This window comes from Lichenostomus cassidix, chromosome 1 (assembly GCF_008360975.1).
Source record: "Lichenostomus cassidix isolate B80296 chromosome 1, HeHo_3.0, whole genome shotgun sequence".
Lineage (NCBI taxonomy): Eukaryota > Metazoa > Chordata > Aves > Passeriformes > Meliphagidae > Lichenostomus > Lichenostomus cassidix.
In genome coordinates, this window is record NC_139479.1 from 3,891,168 (window position 1) to 3,918,086 (window position 26,919).

The 26,919-nt window shown below is 42.0% G+C and overlaps 1 protein-coding gene across 1 annotated transcript; it reads left to right on the forward strand.

Annotated features, from left to right (window-relative positions):
- The first annotated feature begins 8,680 nt into the window (after positions 1-8,680).
- LOC146444088 (interferon-induced GTP-binding protein Mx-like) lies at positions 8,681-26,855 on the forward strand. The gene is made up of 14 exons (XM_085042205.1): positions 8,681-8,831; positions 11,936-12,256; positions 13,754-13,946; positions 14,822-14,959; positions 16,569-16,723; positions 17,864-18,002; positions 18,481-18,679; positions 19,434-19,512; positions 20,485-20,607; positions 21,350-21,491; positions 22,317-22,475; positions 22,912-22,988; positions 24,262-24,501; positions 26,333-26,855. Exons 2-14 carry the CDS (start codon positions 12,029-12,031, stop codon positions 26,564-26,566), a joined length of 2,106 nt encoding a protein of 701 aa, XP_084898331.1. The 5' UTR covers positions 8,681-8,831; positions 11,936-12,028; the 3' UTR covers positions 26,567-26,855.
- Positions 26,856-26,919: the final 64 nt, after the last annotated feature.

Sequence of the window (26,919 nt, forward strand, 5' to 3'; positions counted from 1 at the left end):
TTGATGCAGAATAACCTTGTTCTGGGAGACAGGACTTCACCAAATAACCAGGGGAACTTCAACAGAGTAAATTTCCCAGCTATTCCCTTCTGGATTATGTGACATTCCCGTCAGATGGGACCCAATCCAGTGGGGCACTCCTCTGATCCCCTGCCTAACAATCCCATGGACGAAAAAGGGAGGTTTTAGTTTGTTGTTTTTATCTTGAAATGTTCATAGCACTGTACTAAAAATGAGGGCTCAAGAGCTTCCTAAGATATAATTTCCCACAGTTTTTATTGCAGGGCACCTCAGCAGGAATGAATCATATCTCTTATCTATCTGGGTTGGTTCTAACTCCATTAGGAATGCATTAAAACTCGGGAAAGGAAAGCTTCCTCATCCTGCTCAGCAGAGCATAAACACTCCTTGTTTCTGTGTGTATGACTACAACCATCATTTTCTAATGCTGCTGAAACTGATGTCTAATATCCCAGGGATTTCCCGCAGAGGAATTTGCATTTAGAGTTTTACAAGGTTTGTTTCACATATGTGTCATTTAGCCAGAAAACATCAGTGAAACATGTATGCGATCAGTCAGGGATCACATTGCTCCTTGGAAAAAGACTGTTTCTGGAGTTCTTGAACATTTGTGAGATGCAACTGGTGCAATTCAGATGTGGCCCTGCAAATTTCATGGTGCTGTTTTCCAGTGTGTATTCCCAAGATGACATGGCTTGCTCATGGACTTGGCAGCTCAACCCCAGGTTTCCCATAGTAGAGTCTGAGAAAGGAGAGGTCAAATAGGTAACTCAAGTTAGCTATTGAGAGACAGAATATGTGAATTCTAAAACCTAGAAAAACAGGATTCCCTTAATCTTATCAAGATAAGAGGGACAAGAATCCATTTGAAGCCAGCACAGAAACTGCTAAATCATCTCATGAAGGATTACACATGCTCCAGAGAGAAAGGTGAAAAGTCCACTGTGATGAAGACTACTGGGACCTTCATCCTGGAGGGTTCTTTGGGGGTCTCCAAAGACCACCAGGACATACAGAGCATGTGTAGCACATATGCTAATGATATTAATGACTTCCAAGAAATAATTTGTATAACGACTTCTATCCCAGGGAATGTGATGAATATTCATGAATTCTACCTATAACACTGTGTCTTTGGAGGCACTGAGGTGTGTGTTTGGCGGAGTGAACTCCCCCACACCTGATGCACCAAATAAAAGCAAATACCCACTCCTCTGACTTTGTCTCTGAAGTGTCTCCAGGCTCGCTTGGGGCGAATCAAGCCTCAGACATCTGGATCCTTAAAGAAACTTATTCCCCTGGCTGGTGCCACAGGTCCCTGTGACTTTTGTTGTGCAAAGGTCAGTGCCAATTCTTGCCTGGGGCTCCCACCACCCAGAGCTCAACCTGCAGCTCCTGCACTGACTGTATTCCTCAACTCCGTGCTGCGAGAAAAACATCTTCTTTCTCTCACAGTCCACTGCACCTCTGTTTGTGTTTTGCTGCAGTAAAGTGAATATGTCAGTGAGATATTGACATATTTCATGGCAAAGAGTGAGCGTTAATTAAGTTCACAACATGTCTTGCTATAATATGGCATAGGAGGGGTAATTCAAACTGTAGCTGCTTAGCAATGGTCATTCCTGTCCGAGGAATGATCTGGTGTGGAGGAAATGAGGGCAGGAAAGGAGGCAAGGATGCCAGAGCCAGGGCTGCTCCCTGTGAGGGAGTGATAATAATTTCTTATTACTCCACTGAGAAGTAAGAAATGCTGCAGCTTTTTGGTAGCAGTGGTGCAATGGGGGCACTCAGGGGCCACCTTTGGGCAGCAGATCTGGTGCTAGGGGTTGGACCAAGGGGATGAGGTTCCCTGTGCCAACACTGACACGATGGATAGCAGGGCAAATGTAGGGAATCAGCCTGTGCCACATCTTTGCACTGTCCTTGTAGGACCACTAATGGCAGTGGGACTCTGCTCTGGACATTGTTCATTAAACCTTTTGCATTTAAGCACAACCATGAGCTTAATTCACCTCAAGGGATACAAAAATCCCCCAACATTGTTCTGCCAGATCTTTTGCTACCATTTTGTTTCCCATTGACAGTGCCAATTTACATGAATTGAGGAACAATCTTTGGTGTGACAAGATTAAAGGGACAGACAAGAAGAAGGTCACACTAAGCCAGTTGCACCTGAGCAGTCTTTGGGCAACCATACACACTATGCTGTGTTTTAGGTTTCAGACTCTCCCTGCCCCACCCAAATCATAATACTTTAATGCTAAACAGATGAGATTAACTGACTTTATTTGCCTTATCTGTAACAGATAACACTCCTCCTATTTCATTATCAGAAAGTAGGAAAGTAGAAAAAATAATAAAGAAAAATATCACCGCATGTAAATGTCCCGATGGCAACTGTTTAAATAAAATCATCATTATGATCATTAACAGATTTCAATAGCCCTTGAACAAATAGGTTTAATACTTTAGATAACAAAGTTTTAATTCTTAGTCACACTGTACTATATAAATTGAAGAAATGGTCCCTGTCTTTGAGGGGGAATATTTTTCTTCATTTTTTCTTCTTCCCCCTTTTTGATAGTTTACACTCATTTGAGTTATTTAATTAATTTTGGGGTTCTTGTTGTGTGGAGTTTGCTTTGGCAGAGTGTCCAATCCATTGCACAGTTAGAGCTCTTCTTCCTTTTTTGATACATTAGTTCAGTTTTTGCTTCCGATTTCCTTGAAATTTGGAGACAGAAAAATACATCACTTTATCAGCTGTTGCTAGGTTAGGCTCTTTGTTGCTTCTCAGCAAATCTCTACTCCTTTATTCAGTGAAGTTTGTACCATCTAGTCCCTGTACAATAGAAAATCTCATCATTTTCTAAACAGATTGAAAAACTCAACATGTAATAGAAAACAAACTCAGGAGTGTGGACAACAACAGAGACTTCAGATGTCAGTTCCTGGACTGACTTCACACTGCCTTCCTTCAGACACTCTTTTTAAGCTACTTCTGGGACAGGAGTAGAGGTTTTCACAGTGTAAAAAAGAAAGCCCTAGGTCAATATTCAGTGTCCAGGCAGGCAAAATGGCTTTGGCAAACACACCAGCACAGACAACTTGTGAGCAAAGCCAACAGTTACAGCATTTTCACTTTAACAACATTGCTCTGGTTGATCAATCCAGCTCTGGCCAAAAGTAATCAGCCTGTGAATTCACATGAGGTTGTGACTAATTACAGAATTCTCCATGAATAATTATTAGAATTAAGGAAATATTTTGTTTAAAGCAGAAAAGAAACATAAACCTCTAGGTTTAAAAGTTGAAGCCAAGTTTCTACATTATTAGATTCATATATTTACTAAAATCTGAGAAAAAGCATCACCGGAAACCACAGTCTCTTCCACGCCTCTCAAGCAGAACATGAATTTCCCTTTGCTTTACCCACTACCACAATCACTTCTGATAACCACAAAATTTGCAGTTAAAGAGCCCAAGAAGATACATGTGTTCCCCAGACTATCCTGTTCATGTGGAATAAACCACATCTCAACACTCAAATGCAGGAATCACTTCTGTCCACCACAGAATCAATTAGGCTGGAAAAGACCTCCAAGATCAAGTCCAACCTTTAACCACACACCACAATATCAACTAAACCATGGCACTGAGTGCCACATCTAGTTGTTTCTTGAACACCACCACCACCACCTCCCTGGGCATCCACTTCCAACACTTAACAACCCTTTCCGTGAAGAAATTCTTCTTGATGTCCAACCTGAACCTCCCCTGCCTGCCCTGTCCAGCCTGAACCACTCCCTCTGCCCAGAAAGCATGGTGCCTAAAAACTGTGCAGGAAGTTGGAAGAAGGGAAAGCCCCCAGGCAGTGAGTAGGTAACAGGAGCTCTATGTCTCTGCACAGAATCACTGAATCACAGAATCACTGAATCGCTGAATCACTGAATCACAGAACCACTGGGTTGGAAGAGACCTTCAAAATCACCAAGTCCAACCCATGCCCTAACACCACCTCAACTAAACCATGGCACTGAGTGCCACGTCCAATCTTTTTTTAAACACATCCAGGGATGGTGACACCACCTCCTCCCCAGGCAGACAATTCCAGACCTTTATCACTCTTTCATTAAAAAACTTTTTCCTAACATCCAACTTAAATTTCCCTTGGCAAAAGGGGAGAGTGTGTCTTCTTGTTCTGTCAGTTGCTACCTGGAAAAAGAGACCAACCCCCACTGACTACAACCACCCTTTAGGTAGTTGTAGAGAGTGATAAGGTCGTTCATCTTTTGCATTGTGTCCCATTTTTCTACTCATTAGAAGTATTTCAAAACATACTCTGCACTCTCAGGTTTGAATGAAATTCTGCTTAGTCTACTTTAAACATCTCTGCTCTGTTAATCTGTAGAACTGTATTGCCAGTGAAACAAGCTGTTATACATCATTACATAAACATGAACACTGTTTTCAATGCCTTACACTAAAGCATTTCCCACTAAGGGGTGAAGTTTTTATTTTGCTGTTTCAGGAGAAAACAGGGGAACCAAGATCTTGATATGTGGAGAAAAGAGAGCCCTTCACTGTGGCTAGTACAGGCTTTTCCCATGAGAAATTTTCTTGTGTTTTATAAATAAAGATAAAGTTTGGATGTTGTTGGAACAGTGTCCCAAAACTTGGACAGTGCAGGCCTGGCCAATCAGGCCTGGGGGAAGGCTTCTGACTGACCAATCTGGGTGACTTTCGAGAACTCTATATATGTGATGAAATCAAAACAATAAAGGTCATTCCTTCTTGCCACTGAGAACTGGTGCCTTCATTACTCTGCTAGCTGCTCAACAGCGACACTTCACAGCAAGTGACACTGCTCAGAGTTCCTCCTTTTTTTGGAGCATAGTCCTGTGACTAAACAAAACTGAATCACGTATCAAAGGCATGGCTGGAAATTCATAAACTAATCACTAGTTTTGATGTACAGCTCTCAAATAGATAATTATGTTTAACATGTCCCAGCAATTGCAGTAGCTATAGAAAACAAAGAACAGAAGAAAGACATTTTAGAGAATACATCAACTGAAACCAAGCTTTTCTGGTGGACAGTGGAGCCAGACATTCAGTAATAACTCACTGCAAGGGTTTGCTAAGCAAAGCTACAATTCTGATTGTTGAGGCAATGAGAAAATGAGCTTTACAGCCAATCTTACAACCCATGGAAAGCACAGCTGGAGATGCTAAATGGACTCAGGAGTTTCTGTGTGTCAGGATGTCCCCTTCAATTGTTAGGACAAGATGGACTCTGCAAGTTAAATGCTTGGAAACCTTTTTCGGAAACCTTTTTCAGAAACCTCTATATATCTCACAAGAAAAGGCATGGAAGGCTTGAACCTGTTTAATAATGAATCACAGCTCAGAAGAATCTGAGAATTCTGCTTAAGAAGAATCCTGAATGCTGCTTAGAAGGGGTCAGTCTGAATCAGACACCAGTGAAAATGCCTCACTCTCAGCACTATAGGCTGGTACAGAATTCAAGAGCAATAAAACAAATAATCACGGACAAATAATTATTTGGCTGCTTTGGATTCAAAATATGCTGTCTTTTGCATTCTGGAGGATGAGCAGAGCCAGACTTTCTTTGTGTTGAGGGGGGAAATCTGATGGCAGAAAGAAAGGTGCAGCTATTCCTGCAGAACATCAAAGGTGGAACACTTTTTGGATGGTCACCAACTGCTCACAGGGATTTTCAATAAGATGCTTCACCCTGTTGTTGTTCTCTGAATGTGAACCTTATTACATTTTGTCTTAATTGCAGCACTGAATATTTGCATTTGGAAAATCACAACACTGTTTACTTACCTGTCAACCCTGTGAATAATTTCAGAAAAATGTGTGACATTGATAAAAAGTGAGTCTTTTGAGTCCTGTTGTGGCTTCATAGCCTCAGTGGGAGAAAATTATGAACACCTCCCTAAAAGATAAATTATGTTTAACATGTCTCACTAATTGCAGCAATTGTAGAAAAAAAGGAATAGAAGGAGATTGAGATAATGTATCAACAGCAGCCACACGTAACTTACTGCTGAACCAACAAACCAAGAACACTTGGTGAATAAACTAAGATAATGCCTGATGGCAAGGAGCAAAGCAAGGCTCAGGAAAGGGGAATTTTGGCAAGGGAAAATCACAACTGCTCACTCTTGGCCCATCAAGCCAAAAAAACTCACAGACTCAAAAGAAGAGAAAGGCTGAGCATGAGGACTGATTAGCAAAAGAAGTGAGAGAATTATTTAATCAACAGAAGATAAAATGGTAGTTAATAAGAGAACTCTGTGACTTGTAGGCAGTGAACATTAATGCCTTTGTTTGTGTATAAACAGTGAAAAGTTTTGACAGCCATCGTGCTGGCTTTGTGGATTTGCCACCCAGTGTTTGGTCTGCCCAGAGGCAGAGATTAGTCAGCGAGGTGACCAATATAATGACAATATAATGAATATATATAATCACTGAGTGGTGATTATAGGGGAAGGCATGTGATTGACAGGCGTGCAGCCAATCCATGCCTACCCCACCCAAATAGAGGGTATTAAAAGGCTTGTTCTCATGCTAATAAACAGATTTCTGCATTCATCTCGAGGGGATCTTGTGCCTCTGTTCCCCAATGGTACAACCCAGCACCTCTTTCTGTGCAGAACTGTAAATAAACCAAACACCTCAGCTCTGTGTGTGCATCAGCCTCTTGCACACAGGGTGAAAAAAGCCATTTCGGGACAAGAGTGTGACTTAGAATCTTATTCAGATTGATCTGTACAATTCAGTGCAAGGATAGGGATGGTGAAAGAGGCCAGGAGAGCTTAGAGCTGTGGTGTCCTGGTGCAGTCTGTGCCCAGCCTGGCTGTGTGTCACATCCTGCCACCTGCAGCAGAGCTTGGGAACAGACCCTCCCTGAGTCACTGCCAGGTGAGGAGGGAGGAAAAAGGGCTGGGTATGGAGAGCAGTGTGTCTGCTGTGCAGTCAGACCCATGGACCTGAGTCAGGCAGTTTGACACACACCAAAGCAGCCAGGAATTGAGAACAGCTGCTCAGTTGAGGCAATGGACAAAACCAGAGAGTGGGAAGGGGTGATCCTGCATCCGACCTGAAAATCCCCTTACTGAACAGGGCATAGTGATGTTGCTTAACACTTAGAGCCTATTAAAAAAAAAAAAAAAAAAAAGAAAAAGAAAAAATCCACAAAAAGTGCAGGAGAGCAGACAGTAGAGGAGGAAGCATCCTGACCCAATGATGCTGAGAAAACACCACAAGATCATGAGAAACAGCTTGGAACTGTCCTGAAGCAGTGCATGACAGAGACAAATCACACTGTGTGTCACTTTGCTTTCTTGTCACCCACATCCAACAACCTCAGCCATGCTCTGCAGCCTTTGGCAACCAAGGCACAGCCCAGGTGAGTGGTGGCACAGTTTGCCACCCTGGCTGGGCTGGAAAGTCTTGCTGGGAGGTGGAAGAATACTCCCTGTCCTGTGGACAGGGCCCTCACCCACTTGCTTTTTGCATGGAGGGATGAGGAGGCTGAAAGGGTCCTGAGGATGACACAGCCAGCATCTCCAGCAGGCAACGGTGATGGGAGTGGGGCACAGCAGCTTGAACCAGCAGGTTTTGCCCCAGGTGTGAGTGAGGTGACTCACTGGGATGCCTTTTGGTGGGGGAGGAAAGGCAAGCTGTTGCTCAAAAGCAATTATTTCCAAGGATCTCTGCCGTTTTTCCCTGAGATGCTATTATACAGTACAGCCAAGGAAGGAGGAGCTCAGCTGTGTGGGGAGGAGTTTCGTTTCTGCCTTTGATTAAACATACAGGGAAATGAAAGCAAAAGAGCCAACACATTATATTGTTATTTCCAAAGCCATCATGAAGCTGTCACCTTAAGACCATGAATTCCACATTTGCCTGATAGGCCCTCCAAGGACTTTCATGGAGACAGTTTTGCCAAGTCAAGAATTGTGTTTTGAGGTGACAGCTTTAACAGATTCAGCATTGCCTTGGATAAATGCATTTGCTGTATTTGTGCTAAATATCCTAAGGCTGCACAGTGATTAATTAATAATTCATAATTCACTAAGAGTTCAGCAATGATTAAGCTTGGTTTCACCTGGGTATCCTCTGCTGAATAGCAGCTCAGCGGTGTGGCTGCTCTTCTGAGAGGCTTCAGTGAGAAGACTGAGAGAGATTTTTACAAGGGCAGGTAGTAATAGGACAAGGGGAAATGGCTTCAAATTGAAAGAAAGTAGGTTTAGGTTGGATATTAGGAAGAAATTCTTCCCTGTGAGGGTGGGGAGGTGCTGGCACAGGTTACCCAGAGAAGCTGTGGCTGCCCCTGGATCCCTGGAAATGTTCCAGGCCAGGTTGGAGGGGGCTTGGAGTAACCTGGGATAGTGCAAGGTGTCCCTGCCCATGGCAGAGGGTGGGTCTGGATGGGATTTATGTCCTTTCCAACCCAAAACCATCTGAGGATTCTGTGGCTCTCTGAACTTCCAGCTGTGAGATCTCCACTTCACTGAGGACACAATTCATGTGTTAAGATAACCATGCCCTTAACTGAGCCAGGTGCAAGGGAAGCAAGTGGTGCCCACTCGAGGCAGCTCCGTCCTTTGAAACAGCCTGCTCATTTCCACAGAAGCCAAATATTTTGCCTGTGAGGATTAGTTTCGTTTCTGCTGTTTCTTATCAGGTTGGGTAGGTGGAGCCTATCAGTTAAAAAGCATCTGAAGAAGTTCCAAAAAGTCACTGCTTCTCCTTGCTACAGGACACTTACAAGGGTAAGTTTCTCTTTTCCTACTTCTAAAAACAGTAATGCAATTTTTTACTGTTGTCTTCATTCTTTTTAATGTGCCATGGCTGCACAAGGTATCCAAGGAAGGAGTGATTAAACAGGGTTGCCAGGAGCAGGATTTTTTTGCTTTCTGGGGTGGAAAAAGAGAAAAGGTGTTAGTATTATTTCCTCTTTAATAGGGGACACCTGAGACATGGCATTTAATTTTTTTTCAAAGGCAGTGTTCAGCAAGATGCTCTAGCCAGCAATATTTATGAGTGGGATCATAAGCTTTGCATTGCTTCATTTTCTTTATGAGAAGACAGCTAGAGTTAATAAAAATACAACACAGAGACTGATGTCTACCCAAATATCCTGAAATCACAGGGTATGTCAGCCAGAAGTCCATGTGCTACTTTGGCTGGACAGAAAGGGAAGAAATCCAAGAGCTGTGTGAGTTCAGCACTGCACCTTGGGTTTAAGAGGGGATTTTTTTGGTAGGGGTTTCTCATCTTCTACCGATGCACAGCTAAAGGGTCATTAAAATAAAACACAGCTCCTCTTCAGAACCATCAGCAGGTTGGTGTTTGTGCAGATGTGGGTGTGCAGCAGAGTGCTTTGTGCTGTGCTGGGAGAGGTTTGCCACACACAGGCAGGCAAATTGTGAAGGTAAAGCTCAAGGAAATCAGTATTGTCCTGGCAAAGGAGGCAGGGGCAGCTCTGGTGAGAGGACATTGTTGGCAGACTTTCAGTATCATCACGTCACCCGAGTGTCATGTTTCACAGGTGGATTCTCACCCATTGTAGAAAGGCTCTTTAAATTTGCAGCTCCTTTGTTTTCCTCTCCACCTTTCTTCCATCCCATGTTGTCACAGCTCAGTACACAAAGAAATCACTATGTCTGTGTGGCACAGAATGGTTCCACAGCCTACCCACCCTTTCCAGGTCCCAGGGGGAGACCAGAGGCAAAGCCCTAGGAATCCACACCTTTATTTATTCTGCTGCTGAGTGCAGGTGGTGGTGTTAGGGGGTGTTGTGTGTGTGCAGCCTGTGTGTGCTCTGCACCCCATCTCCATGGCTGTAAGAGCCACAAACACTAGGAGACCCAAAAACTTGGGTCTCCTCAGGCATCCTTAGCACTCCCACCTCGGTGATGGCCATGGGGTTTGTCCTAACTAAACACACCAGGGGGATACTGCAGGATGTCTGGGTGTTTGCATAATTAATTCACTGCAGAGACGGGGATCTGAGATGTTTGGGATTGACTTTGGTGCACATTGGCCACAAAAAGGATATAAAATGCTGCTGGAGAGTGGGCCAACAGGGCAGATTGGTGTCAAGAGTTGCAGGGAGTTTCTGGGTTGATTTCCCCCCCTACCCATCCCCTTTCCCTCCCCACCACCACTGCTTCCACCAGGGATGCCCACAACTCCAACACTTTTGGACTGGTGGGTAAATAACCCAAGATCCAGCCAAATACACTCATAAAATCCTAAAGTAGCCCCAGAGTGCTTTGCTGCTTTGTAATGGTGAATTCTGCAGGGTCGAAGACTATAAATCTGTACATTTCCACATGAATCTGCTCATATTGTAACTCTTCAGACACAGACCGTTAACCAAATCTGGGACTAAGTGGAGCAAGTTACACCTAGACTGCTCTGAGAAGTTTTGGAAGAAAGGGATCTCACTTGTGACTCAACAGGAAGGACCATGACTTGATTGTATTCCATTTTAAAAGATGAGAGGGTGTCGCTGTTGAGCTGCTAGCAGAGAAGAGATCCTGGATTCTCAGTGTGGCATAGAAAAAGCACTTTATTATTTTGAATCCAACATATATAGACTTTTCAGAGGTCACCCAGATTGGTCAGTCAGAAACCTCCCCCTAGGCCTGATTTGAACTGTCCAAATCTCGAGACACTGTTTTAATAACATCCAAACTTTATCTTTGTTTATAAAACACAGGAGAATGTTCTCATGGGAAAGACCTGTGCTAGCCACAAGAGGGTTGTTATTTTGACCCTGCACTGGCAATATTTACATAGTGTACTAGCAGTAAATCTAATTACAATTGCCCACACAGTCACTGTGTCCAATTTCTCATGTCTTGCCCAGAACCTTCTCTCAGCTGCTCTGCTACAGTGTGTGGTGTTTTTTCTAAACTTGTTTTACACGTCAAAAGTACGACTTACACTGTGTCTGATCATCCTATTTTGTTTAAATTAGAAACCCTGTAAACATAATTAAACAAAAAACCAATTAACAGAATGGGAAGTTATTTCAAGCAAAGTTGTATTTCTCCTAATTCACTTTCTGAAGTGTTTGAGTTAAACAGATCTTGGTTTTGGCAGAGGGAAGCTAAAAAACTCTAGCTTTGAAAACTATTCTTGAGTGTTTTTCCTTAAATCACTCTCTCTGGAAATCACCTTTCCTGGAAAACGTTACATCAAAAGCCTCTAATTTCCTCAGCCACCTATAGAAAAAAAACCTTTTGCATAAAGAAATGGTGAACAAGGAAATAAAAAACCTCCTAGTTCTCCTTTCTCTAACATCATATCAAGCAAAGTCTGCTTTTGGTAGAGGATTTTAAGCTACAGAGGAGCTTAAAGATACAGAGCTTCTAAAACAGGTGTCAGACTTGCCTCTAACAAGCCTTTCTTCCACAAAAGAAGTGACATGGTCACTTAGCAGACTATGGCTTGGTGGTCCCACCAGCTCCCCACACTCCTGACCTCAGGAAGTTAAGGATTCACTCCCTCCAATCCTGCCCTGATACTGACTGAGCTTCTCCAAACACCACTGAACAAAATATTTCATCGAGGAAAATTGGCTTTTTGCAAAAACTGATGTAACTTTTTTTTTCCCCAAAAAGCAAATACTGCTTTTTCTGTGGCATTTTCTTTTTTTTTTAATACAAAAAATGAAAGCATAAGATAGGGAGAAGTATTTCAAGCCTATCCTCTGGACACCAATTTTAGCTGTTGGAAAAGAGCTGTGGCACTCGGTACCTACCGAGGGTTTGGATCAGGAAATAAAAGTGGAGTTTGATTTTCTCTGCTCTGATCACTGTTGCAAGGTGCAGTCACTCACTCACTGCCCCATGTTTGATTTCAGAAGCTGCACCTCAGAGTGGTTGGAGCAGGCAGTGGTCACTGGTTAGTGAAGTAGCTCCAGACAACCTACTGAAGCCCAGCAAATCAGCAGGCCATGGATAAAAAGAATGCAGCATTCAAGCGTCCTTCTGAAGGAACCAAAAATGCCCCAAAGAAAGAAGGGCTTGCTTTTCCTTTCTTCAAAACAATTCCAGAAGCTGCTTCAGTGCCTCTCCCACCAGAACCAGACGAAGCTGCTGTGATGTCAGAGAACATGTTTGAGAGAAGAACTAACCATGAGCAGAAGGACTTGGAGAAAGAGTTTTCCAGAGAAGAGGACAAGGTAAGGCAAGAAGAGAGAACAGATCCTGCCCAGTCTTACTCTGTGGTTTCACTTTGTGCCTCAAAATGAATTCCTTTGTCTCTTTGGGCAATCTGCACTTGTTAGGTCTAAGGAGGAGTTTTGGGATCAGGGCCAAGCAGTTATTTGTGTAACTAGACAGAGAGGTACCTGCAATTAATTTGCAGACATTAACAATGCAGCTCTAAAAAAAAAATAGATGCAGCCTAGAAGCCAATTTAATGTGTGACCTGTGTCTGTTTCATCCCCAACAACCCATGTTGAACAGAAATCATAAAAGTTGAGATATTTTTTACTTGAGGCTTTTCAACCTTCAACAGAAATGCAAAGAAAGGTTAATAATAACCTGCTTGGATATTTTACACTGAACACAGGTTGGTTTTAAGTCTGTGACAGAGTTATTTAAGTTTTTTGAGAATTTACTAGCTATTGTAATGAAAAGAGTGGGCAGGGGTTACTAAAAAGGGTTTAAAATGCCTGTCTCCAGGCATGTGTGCTGCTTTCCTCATCTTGGACCAAGAAATCTTTGTTTAATACCTTCTTGGACCAAGAAATCTTTGTTTAATACCTCTGATCCATAGACATGCTTTTAGAAGTATCTTTCTTGGATAAAAGTGATGGAGAGAAACTTCAACTTTTCTTCTCAAACAGGTTTGAATGTGCCTCTCCCACTATGTCTGAAACATAGTGATATTCTCAAAATTGTATTTCTAAATGCAGCAGTCAGACTGGAACATGGAGAGAGGAACATGGAGGGAGAAGAGACCAAGCTGATCTTTATATACTTTGGCTGAGCATGTTTGACAGCAGATGGACCAGTTTTGCCAAACACTAGGAATAGTTTGATTTGTTTTCACATAAATGAAGAGACTCTGTTAATATCTGGACATACATCAAACCCAGAAAATGACAATAATCAGTCATTTAAAACAACCCACTCATATTCATGCCTTATGTGAGCCTAAAATGAGGCAGAAAAGAAGAGCCATGATGATCTAAAAGATTTCAGCCACCTGTTAAGAATGTCACAGCAGAATACTTTTGTGTCTGTGCACAAAGTAAATCTGCAAACGAAAGATCTAATAATCTGTTCTTTACTAAATTCTGTGATTTCTGGGATCAGTCTTCATTTACATACACATGCTACAATACATCTGTGGATGAGTGGAAGAAAATGGCAATTATGAAAAAACTGTTACGGAAAAATATTAACAAAGCACACTTAGTAATGTGTTCTTTACCTCCTCAGGATGGCTTTAAAAACTTGGTATTTTTGCTAAGGATGCTTGTTGAGCCAACCTCGACTGTTTCTTTCATATTTACAGACACCTGTTTATTACATGGAGATGCAAGGATGCACAGTGATATGAAACACAGCTTGATGCCAGTAATAAGATTTACTAAAAAAGCTATGAGTAGAAAATGCATCTAATTTTTTTTTTAATTATGGAAAATTCATTGTAAGTTTAACTCTACCAGGCTGCAGAGCACATCTTGTACAACCAATATGAGGAAAAGATCCGACCCTGCATTGATCTTGTCGACAGCCTGAGAGCTCTGGGAATAGAAAAGGACCTGTCTTTGCCTGCCATTGCAGTGATTGGAGACCAGAGCTCAGGGAAAAGTTCTGTCCTCGAAGCCTTGTCTGGTGTTGCTCTCCCCAGGGGCAATGGTAAGAATTCACTTTTTCAGGTTTTCACCTGAATTTCACTTTGATAAGGTGGAAGGGATTTTTTCTTTCTTTCTTTCTTTTTCTTTTTTTTTTTTTTTGTCTAGAATTAGATAACTCCATGACTGAGAAATGGAGGTGCTGGTGAGGCACCACAGGGTAAATCCAACAAGGCACATGTTCCAGGTACTCAGGAGACCAGGGGTGAGAAATGTAGTGTAGTTGCCCCAGACTGAAAGGCAGCATCAGCTGACTGCATTTCCCAGGAAACAGCAGTGCAACAGAGTATTAATATCACATGCAAAACTAATTTTTAAATTTGCTTCTGGGGTTGGTTTGGGATTTTTAAACATTTTCGTAGAGATACCTTTCATTATTGTTATTACTATTGTTATTATTATTGTTATTATTATGTGTACAAAGATCTTTACTTAAAGCATTATTTGAGTCAGAGATGATTGTTGAAAGATTTTGCAGCTCAAGAAGATCCACTTTCCAGCTCTGTGTGTGTATTTTCACACACATGAATTCTGCAACTTCCATGTGAGTTTGCAATTTAATCTAGTCTTTCAGGCTGGAGTTGTGGAAAAGCTTTTCATAGGATTTAGTTGCAGCCCTGGGAGAGATCATCCAGAGAGGAGCAAAGCTCCATCTGTGGAGGTTTGCAGGGCCTGACATGTCTGGAAAGAGCCATGGTTGGCCTCATCTAGTGCTGGTGACAATCCTGCTCTGAGGAAGAAGTTGGACAAGCCACCTCTGGCAACGTCTCTTGGAACATTTCCATGTTTTTGTGAGACACACTAGGCAGCCCTGTGTACAGCACACACTGCCAGGCTGTGTTTCATGCACAACAACCTCTGCCTTTGGAACTGCTGCAGGTATTGTCACTCGATGTCCCTTGGAACTGAAACTCAAGAGGTTACCTGAAGGCCAGGCGTGGCAAGGGAAAATCTCCTACAGGAATGTTGCCCAGGAGCTCCAGAGCGCCTCTGAGGTGGACAGAGCGATTAGACAAGGTGAGTGGATTTGGCTGGCTCAGCCTCTGAATCCTTTAGACTGAGCAGCATCCATTATTCCACAGTGATTGTGGAGTAACACCAAGAGTTGGACTCAGAGCAGAAGTGGGTCAGCAAAACTCAGTTCTCTCAAGGGAGTTGTACCAGTGCTTTGGTGGTGAAGATGATCCATGATGATGATGGCAGAATGGCCTGGGTTGGAAGGGAGCTTAGAGGTCATCTAATCCAACACCTCAGGCAGGGATGTCACCACTGTAACAATGATTAATGACACGGACTCTGTCAATGAACTTTGCAATAATGCAAAGAGGAATCACTTTATTGCAAAAACCAGGCCTTTTTAAGCTATTAGCCCTTTATCCATTTACGTTCCTGTGAAGCACAACAAACATACTTCAACCACCATAAACGGTGAGGTGAACACATGCTGGTTATAGAACTTGTTTTCTAGGGTTATATAACTTGGTTTTTACCTCTATTTCAGCTGAGTCATTCCCAGAGTGCTTTTCTGGTTAGCCAAAATAACAGGAGGGAGCAAGGATTTTACAAGGGTGACAAGACCCTCATTTTGTAAGGTTTTTCTTATCCTCAACAACCCAGTAGAGCCATGATCCTTTTATCCAGATCCATAATAAAGGCTCGGGTGGTGTCTTCCTGGTTTCCTGCTTTGGGGAGGTTTTCTGAACCTAAATGGTTCCTGATATCCATTCAAAAGCCCAGAGTGTGCTCAAAGTGTCTCTGGCTAGAAATCTCATGATTTTGGAGAAAACTGCAAGAAGGCAGAGTGGAGGACAGAGAGCTTCTGCCAGGTACTGACCACAGGCTCAGTCACTGCCCTTCCCATGTCACAGCTTTATTTTATGGCATTTCATGTTGTGTGAGAAATCGGTGTTCTTACCCAACGGGAAGTCAGCACTTGCCCTAAATGTGCAATTTGGATTGTCCTTACTTCCTTGACCAGCACAGCTCTGCACATTGTTATTCTTCCTAATTTTTTATTAGCTTTTCAATGCATTATTTGGATATTCTCAACACAGGCTAGGCAATTGGTATGAATTAAATAAGGTAATTAAAGAGCTGAAAATCCCTCATGAGAATGACTGTGGAGTTTCCTTGCTTCTCTGTGTTCACAGTTCAAGCATTATTGCCTTGTAGGATGTGGGACAATTTACTCTCAATCTCTCTATCAAATGTGAAGAATATAGAACAACACCTATTTTTCTTTCAAGGCATCCAAGCATTAATACCTACAAAGTCTCTTATTATTGAGGAAGCATTTTTCAACTGACCACTATTTTACCTGACTCCTTTCATTGTGATTTATTTACATGTACTTTGTCTGCATACATGAGAGTCCATAAAAATTACATATTACATAAAATATTACAGTTCATATTACAACAGGACTTCACACAACCCTGTGCTGCATAATCATTTCCTCAGATTTTTGCATAAATGGATTTAAGTGTGTGGGTGAATCTGAAAGACAAAGCCAAGCCTAAAACAACCTCAGGTGGTAGTAGGTACTGTTCAAAGTCCCTATGTTCATTTTTGGTTTGATGCTTCATTTGAAGCTTGCATTCATTGCCTTGCTCTTTTCCCTTCCCAGCCCAGGACGCCGTGGCTGGTCCCAGAGGTGCCATTAGTGGAGAGTTGATTTCCCTGGAAGTTCGGTCCCCAGATGTCCCAGATCTGACACTAATTGATCTTCCTGGGATTGCCAGGGTGGCTGTGGGGGACCAGCCTAAAGACATCGGCGAGCAGGTAAAACTCAGCCTCGTGTGCCAATCTGTGCCCAGGTCTCATCCCTTAAGGGCTCCCTGCAGACATTATTTGAAGCAAACAGAATAAGTGGAGGGGATCTCTGCTCTTCCTCTGGCTGCTTTTAGAAGAAATGCTGGGGGATGTAAATAAAACTCTAGCTGGATAAGGCCTGCTGTGAGGGTGATGTGCAGGAGCTGGGGGTGTTGTTTCCCCTAAAATACATTCAAATATGAACTTCAAATAGGAATAATTCCAAACTAAACTAGATACACCAAATAGAAATGAGAGAAGATTGGATTGTCTGGGCTTCACTTGCTGGGAGGAGAGTAATTGAATTTCACAGTTAGATAGCAATCTTTCTATTGTATTGAGAAGAAAGCAGCAGATGTGACAAAATCCAAACATTTCCATTGTCCCCAGCTGCCTGCATGCTCCAGAGATGGAGTCTATAGAATTGCAGCCTGTCAGAAACTGGGGTGGGTGGGAAGTAGAAAAGAGAGACATCTTTACCAAAATCCAGGGAAAAAAAGAAGAATTAATTTACTGTGGAATAAACACAATAGAGCAGTGTGAATCTTCTGCAAAACAACACATATTATGAGAAATTCATTTTGTTTGGCATTGAAACATAGAAAAATGTCAACTAGATGTCGTGTGCAAATTTGGGTTTAGCTTTTTTTAAATTTTCCTACAAATATTCCACTGAAATATAAGCCAAAGATATTTGTCCTCCTTTCAGAGATACAAATTTGAGATTTATTAGTATAAGCTAACTTGCTTTCTTTCCATAAGTGTTTATCTACACATCAGGACCTGATTTTCTTACATGTGATTAAATATCAAATATCTTTAATATTTCCATAATTGAAAGATTAAACTCCACTTACGTGTCAAGGCAGGCTTAACAACATTAGTCTGGTCTCTTCCATGCCAGAAGTTTGGATTAATCTTGACATAGAAAAAGAGGATGCATTCTCCTGCTGATCCCTTTCCATGCCATCCTTCAGCATGCAATGCTATCCTCCAGCATATGTGACATTTAATGTCATCAGGCAGTGGCTCCTGTTGCTAGAAATGGTCACATCCTACATGCAAGTGTCTGGTTTCACTGCACCTCCTCACTGCTGGATTGAATTGCAGATCAAAAGGCTGCTGAAAAGAATTATTGGCTGCAAAGAGACAATCAATTTGGTAGTGGTGCCATGTAATGTGGATATTGCAACAACAGAGGCGTTGAAAATGGCTCAAGAGGTGGACCCCACTGGAGAAAGGACACTAGGTGAGATAATTTTTAAGCTACAAGTTGTAAAGGATGGTAAATCATTTTTTTTCCCCGTGAGGTCTGATGTTCTGTGTTCTGCCCCAGATCTGTGAAATTAGCTACTAGAAGGAGAGAAAAGAAAAAAAATAAAGAAAACAGCCTAAAGAAAGTATTTGCAAATATTTCTAGTCACAATTCTTGAGTAGCTCCAAGAATCCCTCAGTTTGGTGTCTTGCTGGCATTCATGTTATGAATAATTGGAAATTAAAAATCTCAGTTAATCTGAAATTAATGGTAGAAAAGCTTTACTGCTGCCTGTTAAAAAAGGTTGCAAAGCAGAAGGCATGGTGGGAGGCCAACTGTAGAGCAAGATTTACAGTGCAAAGCCCAGGAGCTGAGAGCTTTCTACGAGAGAGAAAACAAAAAAAAATTGCTTGATGAAACATAGTGCAGAGTGTTCCTTCTTGGTGGTTAATTTTCTCTTTTAACTTCACAGGAATCCTCACAAAACCCGACCTGGTGGACAGAGGAACTGAAGAATCCATCATCAACATTCTGCAGAACAGGGTAATCCCCCTCAAAAAAGGCTACATGATCGTGAAGTGCCGTGGGCAGCAGGACATCCACAACAGCATGAGCTTGGCTGCTGCAATCCAACAGGAGAGACACTTCTTTGAGAGTCACAAACATTTCAGGTACTCCTGGCAAAAAAGATCTCATCAAAAACATGTTAAAGTCATCTCAAAGCTTCCTGTTGATTTGCTGGGATTTGACTAAGGGGTTACAAACAGCTATTAATTATACTCACTATTTCTCATTGCCCATGTAGGGTTGTGTTTCAATAACCCAGAAGATTTTTACATACCAAATAAACTTTTAGGGGTTTGTTTTTTGGGTTGGGTTTTTTTGTTGTTGGGCTTTTTTTTTTTTTTTTTTGGTACACAAAATACAAGGGAGATGTGCAATGAACTTCAGAAGTTCAGAATAGTCCCAAAGAATTTGATTTAAGGATCTGAGCACTTCAAGTCAGGCACTGAAGTAGTTCAGATCACTGGAAAACATGATGAAACACCATGAGAAAGGCTGTGCTGAAGGTCCAGGCTGCCCAGGTAACTCAGCAGCAAATCAATCATGATACAGGGAATGGCAGGTGAAAAAGGTTTTGAATCAGTGAATTTTACTCATGAAGATATAACACAGCAGCACATTCATCTGTTAGAATTTGCTGTTTCTGTTTCCCTTTCCCTAGCCAGTAGCTGTCAAAAAACTCTTGCATAGAAGTGCCCAGAGAGTCCTGGGCTGTTGCCAGTCTGCACCAGCAGTGCCCAGAAACCTTTCTTTACTCAAATTGTGTAATAGAATTAGTGAAACAGAGCAGAGCATCAGTGCTGCCTCCTTGCCCTGCACATGCTGACTATCCAAACGCACATTTTGCTCTTTTTTTCGCAGCATGATTATGGAAGAAGGAAAGGCTACTATCCCCCATCTGGCAGAGAAGCTCACAAATGAACTTGTAAAACACATTATTGTAAGTAACAGAGTCCCATACTGAGCTCTTTGGATCAGTTACTACCGAAAAATAAGTTCAACCCTTCAGCCTTGGACTGCAGTTGGGTTTCATCTTTATATGCACAGATAGTGTTAAAAAATCCTTCAACTCAGTGATCTGAGAACAATCTGAACTGAGAGGCAGAGGTGGAAAGACTCATGCTCTGTCCTCAGATTTGCCTTTAAACTGCAGATCAACAATAAAAAATTATTTCATCTATTTGTGACTTGCAATCCCTGCTTTTTCAATGGCAGTCAGGGTAGTTCTGTTTGTTTATGAGGAGTGTTGATCACCTGGGTGGCAACTTACTGCTAGCAGCTTACTGAAACACAGTGATTTCTGTTTAACTGAAAATGCCTTCAAAACATCAAGGTGTTCTACTTTATTGCTATCCTAATGTAAGCATATTGGAAAGTTTTATTTGATATAAATATATATGTAAATAAAATATATCTTATTCCATTAAGGGAAGATGCTAAAATATAGGGAACCTCTAAATTCAGCCTCAAAGGAGAAAAAAAAATTATTAATGTAAATTTACAGAAAATAAGCAACTGAACAGCCATGTTCCATCAGGAATTTATCAGGCATTGAGCAGTCATTCCACCACCCTGGCACAACCTGTGAGGACACAGGTTTTGGCTCCCTGTGGGTGAAATTTTGCCTAGATTGAAGCTGTTCTGCCCAGATTGAAGCTATTCTGCCCAACCTGCACTGAGGTCCAACGTGATTCCTCAGGGAGATCCTGGCCCCTGCCCTCCCTCAGTAAAGGCCATATTTGCACTTCTATGTTCTCCCACTGTCACTTACGGGACACAGACAGCTCTTGGATTTGTAAAACAGCAAAGATCCTGTGCAGGTGGAGGTCACTCTTAGAGGGAATTTTTTTTCCTTGCAAATCCAGGCATATTCAACCTATCTCAATGTCCTTCTTCGCTCTCTCCTCCCCAGAAAACTTTGCCAACTCTGGAGAGCCAAATTCGTGAGACTCTCCATAAAACATTGCAGCACCTACGAAGGTACAGTCGAGGCACACCCAGAACAGATCCTGAGAAGCTGATTTTCCTCACAGATGTAAGTATTGGCCACAGAGCAGAGCGAGGAGGTAACTGTGGGAGAAAAAAAATACACCTGAAATTATGAAAACCTCGGGAAGGTTGTGGTATCTGTCACTGGAATGCTTTGAGGGTAACACAGACAAACCACACCTGCAAAAATAATGGACCATAGGAGCTCCTGGTTCCTTCTAGCATCCTTTTTTCCTGTATTTATGTGACAAGAAAACTAAACAACTTGGTTGATCGGTCAAAATCAAGCATCTCAGTGAGGGAAAACTTATACTCCTGCCTGCTCCACATTTTGAAAGGTTTCCATTGTTTACAGCCCTCATAAAACCAAGTGTATCTCTGATATCAAAATATGGTTTGCAAGTCCATCAAAGTGTCTCATCTCACGGAGTTACTCCCTAAGTAAGCCTCCAGCAGGCAGCAGAGGTGCTTATGAAAGCTCATCAGACTTCATACAAGTCTGGCCTATTAGAATTTAGTGAATGGTTCTAAAAATCTACAGGGGATTTGAAAAAAAAAAAAAATCAAATTTGTCCTCCTCTAGCTGTGAGAGTTTTGGAAAAAAAACCCAAAAACTAAACCAAACCAACCAGGAGCTAAGAGCATAAAAGATGTAAGAAAGGGATGTTTTTCAAGACCCATGTCCCTGCTTTAACATCAAACAACTGCTGATCTACTTAACACCCACAAATCAGTCTGAAGAAATGAAACTTCACTAAATCACCTGCTTGTTGCTCAATTCACTGCAGCTGATCAAAGTCTTTAACCAAGACATCTCTCAGACAACCCGGGGAGAGGAGCAGCTGTTTGGAGATGAAGTCAGGCTGTTCACCAAGATCCGCAAGGAGTTCCAGATGTGGGGTGTGATTCTCCTGGAGTGTGCTGCGAGGGGTAAGCACCACAGCCAGCCTGGTAGCTGGCCTGAGAGCCCAATTTATTGCTTTTGAACCTAGACACAGCATCTTCCATAAATATTTTTCACGAAAATGAAGAATAGAAAGCCAGGAACATCCATCTGCTGTGGTGTTAGGCAAGTGATGCTCTTCTCACAGCAATAAAATCAACATCATGGCGCAGAATTTGTTGGTGATTTTCTGAACCATTCTTCTAAATAACAGCAACACCAATTAATAATGATAAATAATAATCTATATAATAATTTTTATTATTGCTGATAATGTATTTATTTTATTATCGCTATTTATATTTTAGAATCTGCGTGAGGTTTGTTCCACTTTAGTTCTGGGCTTAGGTAGGTAATACCTCATAATAAAAAAAAATTTAAAATATAGCAAATTTGTGTAATATCAGCAAAGAAATATTGACTGTGATATGTTAAATAAAAATAGCTAGTCAAGAGTAGATTCCCTTGGGAAAAGTGTTTAGTGATCTTGGGGATTTGTTTTGTTTTGGGGGTTTTTTTAAACTTGGAAGTGACTGGCAATGGCCAGCTACTTCTGTGAGGGTAAAAATACCAAGAAGAACCAGTGGTTTTGAGCCCCATCCTAATTTCTGTCAGTCAGATGCTTGGTGCAGTGTGTGAGATTGCTCATTCACTGAGCAACGTGTTAGCTCTGTTCTGTGCTAACAAAAAAACATCTCAGTAGTTGTTCCTCTCAAGAACAATATGAAGAGGAGAAACAGACTTCCTTCCCAAATCTGAAACAAATAAATTGAGTGATTTGGTTGCAAAGCAGTGTTATTTCACCATTACAGCTAACAAAACAGTCCCCAGTAAAGTGTGGAAATACGAAGATCAGTACCGTGGCCGAGAGTTCCCAGGCTTCAGCAACTACAGGACTTTTGAGGACATCATAAAAGAACATATCAGAGAACTGGAGGAGCCAGCAATTGGGATCCTGAACAACGTGATGGGTATGGCTCTTTGTGTGGGGGACACCTCTGGGACTGACAGTTTCAGTTTCCAGGAGAAGCTGATGCTCTCAGAGAGAGGAAGTAAATCTGATTCAACCTGAGGGTTGCTTTTTCCCTAGAGCCTTCAATCTCTATGTGGTCTCCAGCTCTTGTTAATACTTTTCCCAGTGGCTCTTGGAAGGGAGTTAGAAAATAGCTATATAATAAATAACACAGCAAGGAAACAGTGCAGTGGAAGTAGCTGGTCACACTCTTGCACCTGGAAATCTAAATTCCTTCTTGTTTGTGTCATAAAGGCAGAGTGCGCCAGCACAGCTGCTCAGCTGTTTCTGAATGAATACAGAAAATTAGTAGTCTGCTAAGTCTCATATTAACAATGGCTTAAAACCCTCACTTACTTACCTGACTTTATTTTGTCTCTCTGTTCTTCCTTTAGTTCTGGTTGAAGAGAAATTTATGGAACTCGTTACAAGGAATTTTGCTAATTTTCACAATCTAAGCAGAGCTGCCAAGGTGAGGCACTTACCTATAACCTGAGAAAAGTCAAAAGACAGAATGGCATTTGTTAATACATCCATGCTTATGCTACCTGTCTCATTGCATTACCCTTATGGGTAATTTCTTGTGGAAATCTCTTGCAGGAAAATAAAGAAGACCCTAAAAATAATAGCATGATTATAATGGCACTAATGAAAGTGCATTTTGTATAACTTTGACAAGGTCTAATGTATACATTCTTTATTTGTTCTGCTCACATTCTTGATGTTTGCAACACAATGCAAAGAAAACCTGCTGTGGCTGCCTTGAAGAGTTTATAATTAATTTCAGATTTAAGTCCTGCAATGATTTGTCAGTGTGCTAAAGAGCTCTGAAAGCAAACCAGGATTTTACCCAGTGCAGGAATGTCATTTTTGATACAAAGGAGCAGGAGCAGACAGGCCAAAAATCATCCAGCTATGAAAAACGAGATGATGACCATTCACAGTTCAGGCATTAGCATGTTTTGGGGTGGAGTTCAGTGATATGGATGTCCTTAAATGCCTTTTCTCAGAAAGGGCTTTGAGGAAGAGACAAGAAGGAGCCAGGAAACAGAGTCCACTCACAGGCTACGGCTGAAAAAAGAAACTCAGAGGCAAATGTGCATGAAAGAGGTGTTTTGCTATTTAACTTGCATGGTAAAAACCCCACTGAGCTCCCAGGCCAACCAGACAGTGAGCAAATAAATTATTTCATCCAAACCCAGAGGCGTTCAGGCAGGGTCTTTAGGTATAACACTGTGAGAGGAATGAAGAGGGAAGAAGCTCTGGCAGACACTGGACAAAAGAAAAAAGATGTGTGTTTTCTTAGGGGTGCTAGGAAAGCATTTTAAGGGAATTTGAGCATGACTGAGGGAACTTTGCTGCCCCCACAGACTGTTAGGTGGAAGTATCAAAAAAGCCACGAAGCATCAAATGGCTGCAATAAAAGCACCAGACAGGGAGGGATTAGACAGGGATGGTTTGCTGACAACAGGTATTTTCCCTTGGGTTTCAAGCACCAGGTTTCGACTGATCCCATTCGTGTGCAAGGAGGAGACAAAATTTTCCTGCCACATTTTCCTGCTTTTTCACAGCAGAGGAAAATCCAAACTATTACTCCAGGTTCCCATGGTCTGGGATTAAATAGTGCTGCACAAGGGCAGTTGAACTCTCTGCCCACCTTGCCATTCCCTGGGGACACTGCTAAGCTCTGGCACCTTCCCAAGGGAAGCAAATGTCTTAGAACTTCTTGTTCCTTTCTTTTCTAGGTGAAAATTGAAGACATTAGAGAGCAGCAAGCAGCAGAGGCTGAAAGACATATCCGGACACAGTTTAAAATGGAGAGAATTGTGTACTGCCAGGATGACCTTTACATTCATGATTTACATGGAACTCAGGCAGAAAATGCTCCCAACATGGCCATGGGGAAAGACAGGCAGTTTCTTCCTCCTAAAGAAGAGCCCTCTGTTGTCGTGGAAATGCTTTCTCACACCAATGCCTATTTCTCTGTGAGTTCCCAGACTGATGCAGCAGATTTGCTGCCCCCTGAATGCTATAACAGATCCTTGCTGGAGTCAGTACAGTCTTGAATGCCATAGTACCACTGTGCAGGGAATAGCAGCCAGAGGGTATCTGAGTGTCTCATTCAGGCACATGCTCAGCTGCTGGAAAAATTCCTTAGAGCTTCTGACCAGGGATGAGGGTGTTGGGACAAAGCTGGGCTGGATCAGCACAGTCACTGGGGAGAAAGGGCTGCAGGATATGGTGATTGGAAGAGCCTGAAGGTGTCAGAGTGACAGCTGGCTCCTAAAGCACTTGTTAGCTGCCTCTCAGTCTGGCTCAGGTCAGCCTCAAGCCACTGCATATGCCAGCAGAAAGTGCTGTCAGAGCCTTGCAGTCAGGTCCTAAAGGACTGCAGCAGGAGGAGCAATAATAAAGCATCACATTAAGATATATCAGCTGTCTGTAGAGATCAGAGTGCATCTGCTGTACTGCAGATAGCACCCTCGAAGTGAAGTCTCTGAAGACAAATGGGCTGTTTTAACAAAGCTTTGTGTTAAAGAAAGACAGAAGAGAGAACACACAGTATTAAGATTTGCTTTGTTGTGAAACCCGCTCAGAAAGCAACAAGTTCAATATTTATAATTCAGGAAGGTAGGCAGCAGCTCACTTTGAATTGCAAGAGCAGGGTTTGTGACAAATTCCTGCAATTAAGTGTTCAGGCTGCTCTGGCTGATGAAGAGAAAGCCATTAGCTTTCAGGGAACAAGACACAAAGACAGTGTATCAGCTCTCCCATCCCACCTTGCTACACTCTGCTGTATATCTTAGCTGCTAGTTAAATATTTTTGTAAATGCCCTGATAGCCATTTTCAACCAAAAAAAAAAAACCCAAATACCACTGCATCATAGCTCCATGGGACTGACTTATGCAAGGCCAAATGCAGTTTGAATGAGATGGAAGCTCTTCAGTGTCCATGGCTGCCTACATTCTGTAGGACCTATAAATGCCATTTTCAAGTTGTAGTACAAAAAGAAAGCAAGGCAGCACCTCCTAATTGCAGCCATTCACTCAGGCCAAAGTGCTCACCCAGCAGCAACTTCCCAGAGTTGGGAGAGGTTTGGAACCTCATGCTGCCCAGAAGCACCAGGTGAGCCCCCAAACCCTGGGCCTGTCCATGGGGAAAGAGCCCCACAAGCTCTTCAGGGTCAGCCTGTTTCAATTTGCATCCCTAAATCCACCAGGCAGTCGGGCAGGTCAGGCAGGGGGTTATCTCAGGGAGATATCAATAGATGTAATGTAGGCACAGTCTGGTCTCACTGCTGCTGAGGACATTTCCTCTTAAGGCCAAAGCTTCTTCCAAGGCTGCCTTACACTTAAAAGGACAACCACATCAGAAATACCATCTAAATGCCACCATCCAAGAGAGGAATTTACCAGCTTCAGGAAAAATCACTCTTTGATTTCCTATACCATAACATATTGGTAGCACAGGTTTGATACCAGAAATTGTTCACAAGTTCTGTTTGCCAGGAATGTCCTCCTATGACTTGTCCCAAAGCTAAGCAGAGAACAGCCTGCCTTGGCTTTAGTTTGCTGAGGGGAAAAAAAACCCAACAGCTGGCATCCCTGTGACTCTTAATTTTTAGATTTCAGGCACAAAAGAGACTTGTTGCAAATATTTTTTTTATTTCATAGCAGTGCTTCCGTTTTGAACAGTAACTCAACCCAACATTTTAAAACCTTGGTACCACTTTTTTACCAATTATCTGTAGACCCTTCATTTTTCAGTTCTTTTTACCAAATTAGTATTTTGCCCTTTTTCCCCCCCATCTGCAGGGAGCAAGTAAACGTCTCTCCAATCAGATACCTCTGATCATCCTGTCTTCTGTCCTTCAAGACTTCGGAGAAAAGGTGCAAACCTCAATGCTGCAACTTCTGCAAGACAAGGAGAAGTTAAACTTTCTCCTTGAGGAGGACACTGAAGCTGGTAAACACAGGAATTACCTCAGCCAACGAGCTGATCGTCTCACCAAAGCCTGTCAGTACCTGAGAGAGTTCAGCTCGTTGTAATTTCTTTGTTTCGCAGAAGTTTTTTTCTTCTTTTGTCTTCTAGCATTACTAAAGAATTTTATATAATCCCATTAAAAATGTAATGTCAGCCCAGACCTTTACCACTGATTTCCTGTATTGTTTTTATTTTCCACAATCAGTTATATGTAAACAGCTGCCTTTACATAAAGGAGATTAAATAAACCCCACTGTGATTAAATAAACATTATCCCATTTTTAAACATTTTCTTTATGAACTCTGTACAACCACTGAAATAATCATTAAAAAGCTAGCACTCTCATGATTATATATTGTGTTGGTTTTGTTTTTCTCTTTTTAATGAGGATAGGAGCTGTGTAACTCACAAACTGGA